This window comes from Thamnophis elegans, chromosome 4, assembly GCF_009769535.1.
Source record: "Thamnophis elegans isolate rThaEle1 chromosome 4, rThaEle1.pri, whole genome shotgun sequence".
NCBI lineage: Eukaryota > Metazoa > Chordata > Lepidosauria > Squamata > Colubridae > Thamnophis > Thamnophis elegans.
In genome coordinates, this window is record NC_045544.1 from 122,478,364 (window position 1) to 122,489,367 (window position 11,004).

Consider the following 11,004-nt stretch of genomic DNA (forward strand, 5'->3'; position numbering starts at 1 on the left):
GTAATTGAGGGGAACAGATTAAAAAGGGAAAAAGCAGGCAACTCTTCATTGTTTTTTGTGTTCCTAATTTCCTAGTGGTCAGTGGTCTAAAGGGACCAAGAGTCGGTGTTTCTACAATTTAGATCCAATGGTATCGAAGTCAAAATGTGATAAATAAAAATGTAGTCACATAACATTTCCAAGAGAGAGAGAGAAAAAATGAGTAAAGTCAGGGCAGTAGTTTACAAGATTATTCCTTCTGTAAATGATTATGGATGCCCATGATCCATGGTATGCATGATCCATGATACAATACTCAATTGTATTAAATGCAAGGATGATACCTGTCAGCCAACCAACCATTAGAGATCTCTATGAAAATGTTGGTGTGGTTGTCCAGTTCTACCTCACCATATCTTTTAGGCTATTTCAATATGTTAACTATATTGGTTTGCAGGTTTCCAATATCTTTTGTTTCTGGTAGGCCTCTGTACTTTGTGATCTGCTTCTGTTAAATTTCCTATCTAATCGGGACTACTATAAGCAGAAGAAATTCAAGTATGTGGAGCGGCATTCTATCAATTCTGTGAGTAGAGATCCATCTTATTCAGCTATGCACTGAAATATTGTCCTTTTCTTTTTGAAAAGGATGCTAAGCACATTTTAAAATGGAAATCAGAATTCAGAAAATTCTCCTGTCCAGTGACATCCTTTCTCATGTTCTGGATTTCTTCTGCCTAATCAGATTGACCATTGAATCCTCAGGGGAAGGAACTGTTGTAGAAACTGTCTTTTGTGGGATAACATGTTTACTGAGTGCCAGTAATTTTTATGATTCTGGTATATTTCCATACATTCTTCTTCTGCCCTGCCTTTCTGGTTTGAATATTTAGATTTGATTCCCTATCAATACACAAATCCTGGGCCTTTGACTCCTTCTAGAAAACTCAATAGTAAACACCATTTATCTCTCCAGACATACAATTTCAACAATTCTGCCCAAAAGGTTTTGTCCATGGCAAGGTAGACATTTATCCTGGAATAATCAAGTATAGATATGCCTCAACATATGACCATAATGGAGCCCAAACCTTTGGCTGCTAAGCAAGACAGTTCAGTGAGTTTTGCCCCATTTTACAACTTTTCTTGCCACAGTTGCTAAGTGAATCACTGCAATTACGTACGTAACCCAGTTGTTAAGTGAATCTGGCTTCCCCTTTGACTTTGCTTGTCAGAAGATTGCAAAAGGGAATCATATGACTTCCGAACACTGCAATCGTCATTAATATGAGTCAGTTGCAAGGGTCTTGATTTTGATCACATGACCATGGAGATGCCGCAATGGTCGTAAGTGTGAAAAATGGTCATCATTTTCAGTGCTGTTGTAACTTTGAACGGTCACTAAATGAATGATAGTAAGTTGAGGACTACCTGTATACCAGAAGGCAAAATAAAAGACCAATCAAAGCATAGAGAAGTCAGCAGAGTGGAGGAAGACTATGATGCTAATGTAAGGGCTAATTAGAACAAGAATCTTTATTGAAGTCATGCCTGCCTCAGATTCAATGTCGAGCTATAAGATTTACCCATGCAGAATACAAGGTAGTGTCCCATCTAGACATCAATCAGATCCAGATCGGCTTAGCTTCCAACAAATTGGGATATTTGGATAAAAGGATATTCCGTGGGATGGAATCTTTGCATCCAGATGACAAAATTCCTGTATTATGCACCTTTCATTCAGATCTAAACCCCAAAAACATTTTAGCCTTTTGCATCAATCATGTAATGTTAGATAAAGAAATATGCCTCTCGTTTTATTGAATAACATTTATATCTTATAATCTTGTACAATAATATTCTTAGGATAAAGAAGACATCGACATGAGCAACTCACAAAGGAAGGAAAAGAGTTCTCTATGAAATTGTAAGTGAAAATGGAAAATAATGTTCATAGGAGAAATAATCTAATCCCCATCATGCTGTTTGCATAATTAAATGTATCTTCCCTCTTGCTTCCAAATCTCAGGAAAGATGTAGCTTAGTGTTGGTAAACGTTTTCGGCACCAAGTGTTGAAACGGGAGTGTGCGTGTGCATGTGCCAGAAACTCAAAGAGCAACTGCCCAGCACACATGCATGTGCTGGGTAGCTGCTCTTCCAGTTTACAGCATGTGCACCCGGCGGCTGCTCTTCCAGTTTCTGGCATGCATGTGCGCACGAAGACCAGGTGGCTCTGCCTGCATGCTACCTCCAGCATGCACCCCATAGGTTTGTCATCACGGATATAGTTTCTCCGAGATACAGAAAGCAGAATCTAATAAAAGATTGAACATCATTGCCATCAAATTCCATGCCCTGCCTTTATCCATGCCTAGTAAAAGCCAAGATGTTCCCATTGATTCCCCCATACAATTTTATCCAAATAGCACGCTTTTACATGGTGGTTTTTTTTTAAACTTGAAAATTATATTGTCTGATTGTCAAGAGTTCCAACTTTGTGTCATCTTTCTTTCTTTCTGATTTGTGCCAAAGGTGGGATTTGATCAACCTTGTTCCCTTACACCCTGGACTTACTTCCTGAGATCCTGTTTTTAAGAATCGTTCAATGCTTTCAGCACAGAAACACTGGACCCACACAAGGAATGTGGATTTAAAGTCACTCCGTCTGGAACACTTTACACTTCAGTTATGTTTTTACCACAAGGTGGAAGGTGTTGCATATGTGTCACTTTGTAGGATTCCAAGGGTGCAGGAAACAGAAGCTGTATATAATGGTTTGTTATCTTGTAGATCAAAACAAATTATAATGCCAGTGTCAGGCCTGGAAGCAAACCTCGAAGTCTTCTTTTGTTAGGGATGTTAATTGGAACCAGGAAAGCCAGGTTTTTATCAGGTATCTGTGAGCTGCCTCACACCTGCCAGAGGCTACTAGGCTGTGTGGTTACTTGAAACTAGGCAGCCATTTAGAAGGGCTGTGTGGAGTTTTCTCAGATGAAAATGCTAATTTCCCTTCACATTCACTGGGACTACAATTCCCAGAATTTCCCAGAGAGCTACAATAGAAGAATCTTGCCACATGGCCATTTCTACATACTTTGGCTGACAGGATCAAACTACTAGATGAAGTAGAAAAATGTGGGTTAGACAGCATCACCACCAGATGGATTCATAACTGACTGACCAACCACACTCAACGTGTAGTCCTCAATGCAACTGCATCTACATGGAGGGAAGTATGCAGTGGGGTACCCCAAGGCTCTGTCTTAGACCCAGTACTAAGACGCAGTACTAAGATGAAGATGTTGAAGTACAAGGGGATAGATGGGGAACTCATCAAATTTGCAGATGACACCAAGCTGGCAGGAATAGCCAACACTCCAGAAGATAGGCTCAAGATACAGAAGGATCTTGACAGACTTCAACGTTGGGCAAAATGAAGTTCAATGGTGAAAAAAGTAAGGCTCTACATTTAGGCAAGAAAAACAAAATACACAGCACAGGTGGTACCTCTCTCAATAGTAGTAACTGTGAGAGGGATCTTGGAGTCCTAGTGGACAACCATTTAAATATGAGCCAGCCGTGTGCAGCAGCTGCCAAAAAAGCCAACACAGTTCTAGGCTGCATAAACAGAGGGATAGAATCAAGATCACGTGAAGTGTTAATACCATTTTATAATGCCTTGGTAAGGCCACACTTGAAATACTGCATTCAGTTTTGGTCGCCATGATGTAGAAAAAATGTGGAGACTCTAGGAAGAGTGCAGAGAAGAGCAACAAAGAAGATTAGGGGACTGGAGATTAAAACATATGAAGAACGGTTTCAGAAACTGGGTATGTCTAGTTTAATGAAACTAATCAAGGAGAGAAGCAACTTACAACTGAGGAGAAATTTCCTGACAGTTAGAACAATTAATCAGTGGAACAGCTTGCCTCCAGAAGTTGTGAATGCCCCAACACTGGAAGTCTTTAAGAGGATGTTGGATAGCCATTTGTCTGGAACGGTATAGGGTTTCCTGTCTAAGCAGGGGGTTGGACTAGAAGACCTCCAAGGTCCCTGCCAACTCTGTTATTCTAAATTTTAAAAGATAGCTTGTGAGCTTAATGGCACCACTGAAGGCCTGTATTATGCACACACACATGTATACACTCTGTTTCTCCACACACAACCTCCCCTCCCTCCATTCTTTGCAATCAGTGGCATCAACTCCTGTTCATATTCCATGAATTGGGAAAATAGAGCTGCAGAGATTTATTTTGAAAGAAATGTTGTATTTTGTTGAAAATAGAGGAAATGACAGAAAGAGAGCAATAAAACTAGTTTTGATACTACCTTGACTTGTTATGCTCTGTGATTCCCTTTATGATTGTGTACATATTGTCTCAAACTTCTGCAAGCTCTCTCTCTCCCTCTCCCTCTCCCTCTCCCTCCCTCCCTTCCTGCCTGCAAGCTATCTGGGAATAATGTGGACAAAAATAAAAATATAGATAGATTTGTATCTAGATCTCAAAAAACCTGCAATATGGCAATGTGAAGATTTCCTTCTTATTTCAACCAATGTTCAGAGCGATACAAAGCTTTGACATAAACAGCAACAGGTTAGGTAAAGACCCAATGTAGTTGGCTCTCTATGCTGCTGAATCAAAACAGTTACAACATATTATTTACGTGTTTCTCATTCTTACACATTAGTATGTCAATCAAGATCACTTTCAACAGTTTGCAATAGTATGTAAAGTCAAAACACCTGGTGCATTTCAAATAATTAAAATAAAATATTAAAAGCCAGGTTTCATAAGGTGCCTGGAATGACATTGGGGAATGTCCTCAAAAAACAAGTCCAAGGAAATTGTAGGAGAACTTAATCAGTAAGTAGGATGATCCAGTAGGAAAGACCACATGCTCTCCAGCTATGTGGAGCTTTACCAGAACTTTGACTTCCAACCAGAAATAATTTTAAGGCCATTTTCTTCTAGTAAGGTAAAAAGTTAAAATAGCAGCCAAAGCTGATAAAAAATACTTAGGCTTTTTTTTTTTGGGGGGGGGGGGTGTTGGTTGACAGAAAACTATAAGAAAAGTTTTGTTTCCATTGCCAATCTTTATCCTGCTTTCTTTCAAGTTGCCACCAGCCACTTGGCTTGCGTCCAAAGCAACGTTGGTTGGATGCAGCTTCAGGCTCCCTTGGATAAGTCAGAAAAACTGGAGGAAATATTTCAATAGCCGTACAGCTAAGGACAATCTAAACCAGTCGTCTCAAGGCCTGGGGCTAAGCTGAACACGATGTCCTGGGGATATTGTGTTCGGAAAAATAATCTGGCCAAGAACAACATTTTCTTCAGGCCCATACTTAGTTCACCTTTTAAAATCTTCAAACCCATAAATCATCATATAAGGATTTCCATCTTTTCAAAACTAAGCTATATTTTATTAAACCTGATCTAGCCCGTTCCCAACAGAAGGAAGACACTCGAGGGAACAACGTTTCAACCTGGAAAAGTTTCAGATGTGAGTGTCATCATACTGATAGAACACAACTCCAAATCTTCTCATAAAGTTTTCTAGAAGTTTCATGGAAATATTGAAAAGCTATGGAAACACAACAGAGCTCTGAAGACACCAGATACTAATTCCCATGCCTCCAAGCCTCCTGCTCCCAAATCTCTCAGTAGATATAAAATATCAAAACCCACTAAGGGCTAACTCAATCACACACATGCATTTATAACAATTCTTCCCATACAGTCCCAAAGATGTATGGGACTTGTATAATTGTATACAAGCAATGGTGGGATGCAACCAGTTTAACAACTGGTTTGGTGTGCACGCGCTGTGTTAAAAAAAAGCCCATTTTAAGCTTAAAAACCTACCTTCTATGTCAGCGCCGGTGAGTAAAACAGCTGGCCCACGGCAATCCGCTGTGCTGCACAAATCAGCTGAGCTAAAAAAAACAGGCAAATATAGGATAGGGAAGAGTAGGGGTGGATGGACGGGCCTACTGCTCATTGGAACTACCGGTTCACCTGAACCGGTCCGAACCAGCTGAATCCCACCCCTGTATACAAGTTGTATACAATTATACAAGTTGTATACTTGTATAAGATGTGTGGGGTGTATAATTTCATGGTAGTTAGAGGCTATCATTAAATTAAAAGATGCTTGCTTCTTGGGAGGAAAGCTGTAGCATATTAAAAAGCAGAGACATCACCACCTTGCCAACAAAGGTCTATATAATCAAAGCTACAGTATGGATTTCTCAGCAGTCATGTATAGCTGTGAGAGTTGGGCCATAAGGAAGGCCAAGCACCAAATAAGTTGTGCTTTCAAATTATAGTGTTAGGGAAGATTTTTGCAGGTGCCTTGGACTGCAAGGTGATCAAATCAGTCAATCCTAAAGGAAATTAACCCTGACTGTTCTTTGGAAGGGCAGATACTGAAGCTGAAGTTCAGGTATTTTGGCCATCAAATGAGAAAGGGGGACTCATTGGAAAAGACCCTGATGTTGGGTAAGGTTGAAGGCAAAAGGAGAATGGGATGGCAGAAGATGAGATGGTTAGAGAATATCATCAACATAGTGGGCATGAGTTTGGGCAAACTCCAGAAGACAATCGAGAAGGGGCCTGGGATGTTATGGTCCATGGCAGTGGTCCACAACCCGCAGCTCTGGAGCCACATGTGGCTCTTTCATCCCTCTGCTGTGGCTCCCTGTCACCAGTCGGCACCACAATTTTCAGAGGAGCTTTCAGTTTGGGGTGGGAGCAAGGTGCACCAGGAGGAAACTCTATGGCAAGGGGCGGGTTTTCCGGTCAGCTCCACAACTGATAGGGCTTTCAGTTAGGACAGGTAGATGAAAAAGGACACTGTGCTAGGAGGAGACTCTATGGTGAAGAAACCAGACTTCCGGTCGGCTCCAGAATTGAATGGCGGGGGGGTCTTCTGGTTAGGACCTTTGTGGCTCTTTGAGTGTTTAAACCCTGGTCCATAGGATCATGAAGTGCAGGACATGACTTAACAGCTGAACCATTTTGTTATTATCAAACAGACACGAAATTTGGCACTATCCAGATGTATTGATTGCAATTTCCATCATCCTCAGGCAGCCTTGATTGGTTCTGTGCCATCAAATAATTATAAACTTCTAGGGACCACATCAGAGGTGGGTTCCTACCAGTTCGCACCTATTCGGTAGAACCGGTTCGTCAAATCTACCGAACTGGTTAGAAGAGGTTCCACCAGTGGAAAGCAGGCTACACCTACAGAAGACGTTCCAAAAATTTTTGAAACCAACCACTGGTCCTTGGATATGATTATTCTACACTATCATGCTCATATTTATAAAACTCAGTGCCTCTGTGAAAGGTAAGGATGACTACTGTGTTTATGGTGCAATCAGGACATTGCGTGTGTTGAAGTTGTTTTAACGCAAACCAAAGATGCCTTTTAAAAAACAAGTTTACATCACATTCTTATGCATGCCAGTGCTGTGTGTGAGGTAATTTAAGGTGGTTCTGACAAGTGTTGTCGGCATCTTCATATCTGGTCACATGGGCGGCAAGCCACTCCCATCCGGTCACATGGGTGGCAAGCCACTCCCACAAAGGAGGCCACACCCACAGAGTAGGTTCGAACAATTTTTTTTTTTACCATATTTTTTATTTCATTTTCATTTTCATTTTATACAATCACTTATATACTGTGCGTAACAAAAAAACAAAAAAAAAGGAAGAAAAATCCACCATAAAAAAACCAACATAACACTTCAATCCCCCATACACCCTTTCTTCTCCCCCTCCAACTTTCATTTCTCCCCTCCAACATTCCCCTCTTCTACTTCCCTTCCCCCTCAGACATCTCCCCCTCCCTCCATCTCACCCTCCTTACATTCCCCTCTCACTCCCTCTTTACTTCTCCCTCTTCTTTCCCTCTACTCCTCACTTTGGTGTATCCCTACAATTAATCTATTCAGTTTATTTTTTAGAAAATGAAAGAAAAAGAAAAGAAAAGCGAGCAACAGTATACAAGTGCATTCTTATTGTTCTAAGAATTGAAACTGTATTTCCACCCTCCCCCCTCCCCCCTATAATCCCCCCTCCCTAACCCCCTTACGGCTTCCCAGGTCCCATACCCGGCATAGTTCTTTAACAAGCACTGGAGTGTAATAAGACCAACTAACTTTAAAGTTAAAAGAAAAAAATAGAAAGAAAAAGACACACAAAAAAAAAAGAAAAACAAGAAAGATCAATAAACCCGCTACATTAACACAGCTTCCCATCCTCTGTAAATCTTAAACAATGTGCCTCATTCCAAATTTCGGTTATTTTATTACTTGCAGGGTTTCAAACTCTATTAGAGCCAGGTAAGTTAATCAATTGGGGTTCTCCAACTAAAGGTCTCATTGCTTTATCTATCTATTCGGACCTTTAATTTATCTCTTTTTTATCCAAATATCCAAACCTTTCTATAAAACCATTAAACTCAAGTACTTCTTTCATTTTTCATTTCCAACACCTCCCATTCTGTCCTTACCCACATCCACGTGTAAATTTTTTACCTTCCACCCTGCCTTTACCCATGTCCACATATATATTTTATCCGCGTCCATTGCTCCTCACATATTTACTCCACCTTCCTGGAGACTCTCTGACTAATCTTTCTTAACCTTATATTGAAATAGCAATTCATACAAACATCAGCTTGCATTCTAGCCCCAAGTAGTCTAGTTAAGCTTTCGCTACCCTTCCATCTCCCACGCAGCTCCCAACTCCGTTCGTCCCAAACCACAACTCAAGAAGATTGCGATCTCCGCTCTCCTCGCCTAGGAAAATAATTCATGCGCAATTTGAGTTAGAGTTCAAACAAATCTTATATACAATATATGTCCACAATCAGCAGCGCTTCTTTCAGCCTCCATATCTCATCATCGATGTACAACTTTTCCATTTTATACCAGGCAGAAATCATGAAGTTTTAAAAGCATCGCTAAGTCTTTATTCTTTACTCTTCTGCCCTTCCGGAAGAGGAAAGCAACACCCTCCGCCTTGTGGCCACGTGTCCCGCTGCTTGTCTTCTCCTTCTCCTTGTCTCTCTCCAGGTCCGGATGAATCAGGAAGTCCCGCCTTCAAAGTCTTGTAATAAAATTCTCGGGCTTCACAGACAGAGTTAAAGCGATGTTTTTGATTCTCAAATGTAACTGTAATGCCAGCCGGGACTTCCCATTTGTATGGAATCTGAGAATTTCTGAGTTCTTCAGTTAAGAAAATGTAGTCTCTCCTTGCTCTTAATATTTGAGATGGTATTTCTTTAAAAACAATCAAGTCCTGTCCATCAATTCTCAGCCTCTTGTTGTAAAGCCTCTGTATTATCACATTTCTAGATTCCCTTGTGGTGAAATATATAATTATGTCCCTCGGAAGCTGTCGCTGTTTTGCTACCCACGAATTCTGGCGGTAAATTTTTTGGATCTGCCAATCAAAGTTAAGTCCCGGACTTCCCACCGAGCGGCTAAGAGCCTCAAAGAAGATCTGTTTCAAATTCTCCTGTTCCTTTTCACGCAGTCCTCTAACTCTTATTGCAAACGCAGTCTTATTATAATTTATCATGACAAGTTGTTTTTGAGCATTTTCAATTTCCTGTTGTAACGTTTGGATTTTGGATGTCAAATTAGAGTTGGTTTCTTCCAAAAGTTCCAATTTATCCTCCATTTCAGCAATATAATCTGTCATAACTGTCATTACTCCGATCATATCCTCCTTTGCTTGAGCAATTTTAGCATCAAATTGATCATATAAATCCGATATCAGTTGATTAATTTCCTGTCTGAAATTATTAAGCGTTTTGAGAAGAAATTCTTGTGTTAACAAATCTCCAGTGGAGGGCGTAGGAGGCAAGGGCAGCGACTTCATAGCAATTTTTTGAGATGTGTTATTAAGGAAGCGCTTCTGCTTAGATTTGGGAGCCATTCCAAAGAAATAAAAAATAAAAACAAGCAATCAAGCAAGCCAACAATCAAAGTCTCTGCTCCCCTCAGTTAATCTTTTAACAGTTAATACGGAGAAGCCTTCAGGAGAGTAGGGCTGACTAAGTACGTCACATCAAACACAAAAGCTATAAGATCGCCATCTTGTGACGCAGCTAGAAAAGGGAGCCTTTTACAAAATTGAAGCTGGTATTTTGGATAATAATAGAAGAAATTCCTCAGGAATGGTCCCCGCCCGGATTAATTTTTAAATAGCTTAGCTTTGTCCTGGGGGGGGGGCAACCTGCCTAGGGCTGCAAAAAAGCAGCTGCGAAGAACTGGCTGGAGTAAAAGCTCAGCTAATGTTGAACCTCTTCTCCATTCACAGCGAAAAAAAAAGGCTGTGAATTACAAAGAGATCCTAACGACTGACCTTCTCCCTGCCCCTTTCTGCCAGAAAGGGGAGATATCTATAGATCTTATAAGATATACAGACCAGAACTCTGAGAGGAGCTCCGTTGAGCTCCCGTTGGCGACAGGCTCCTCCCCCAGAAGCCGGTTCGAACAATTTTTGAAACCTACCACTGGACCACATATTTAGATTTTCTCCATTTAACAACATATCTTTAAAGGTGTTTTTTTCAAGTATCCTAAAGGTGCACTCATCAACACCATAAATGAATCCCTTCACCTTGCTGCCGGTCATCCTCTTCTTCTCTTTCTTTCCACCTTTTCCAGCATGAGAAAATTCCTTTTCATGAGATCAAGCAGCATAGGCAAGCTGAATGACTGTTCCAGACTAGGAATGCGAGACTCCAATTTCAGTTCCCTCAGTCAGCCACGAAGCTTTGCTGGATGACCTTCAGCTGTCAAATCATAGGATAATATCTCTTGCAGGGTTGTTCTGAAGAAAGAATGCAAGAGACATCCAAGCAATATTTCTTTCCTGAGACTCTGTGACCAGTGACCTAGATCAGTGGGTCCCAAACTTGGCAACTTTAAGACTTGTGGACTTCAACTCCTAGCAGAGCTGGCTGGAGAATTCTGGGAGTTGAAGTCCACAAGTCTTAAAGTT

At 40.8% G+C, this 11,004-nt stretch overlaps 1 protein-coding gene across 1 annotated transcript in view; it reads left to right on the top strand.

Moving 5' to 3' along the window:
• P2RX1 (purinergic receptor P2X 1) overlaps window positions 1–3,325 on the top strand; it is a 44,797-nt gene extending 41,472 nt beyond the window's left edge. The window contains exons 11-13 of the mRNA XM_032216359.1: window positions 464–565; window positions 1,846–1,906; window positions 2,513–3,325. Of these exons, the coding sequence (XP_032072250.1) occupies window positions 464–565; window positions 1,846–1,902 (159 nt within the window). The 3' untranslated portion in view covers window positions 1,903–1,906; window positions 2,513–3,325. The remainder of the gene's footprint in view (window positions 1–463; window positions 566–1,845; window positions 1,907–2,512) is intronic.
• The last annotated feature ends 7,679 nt before the right edge of the window (window positions 3,326–11,004 follow it).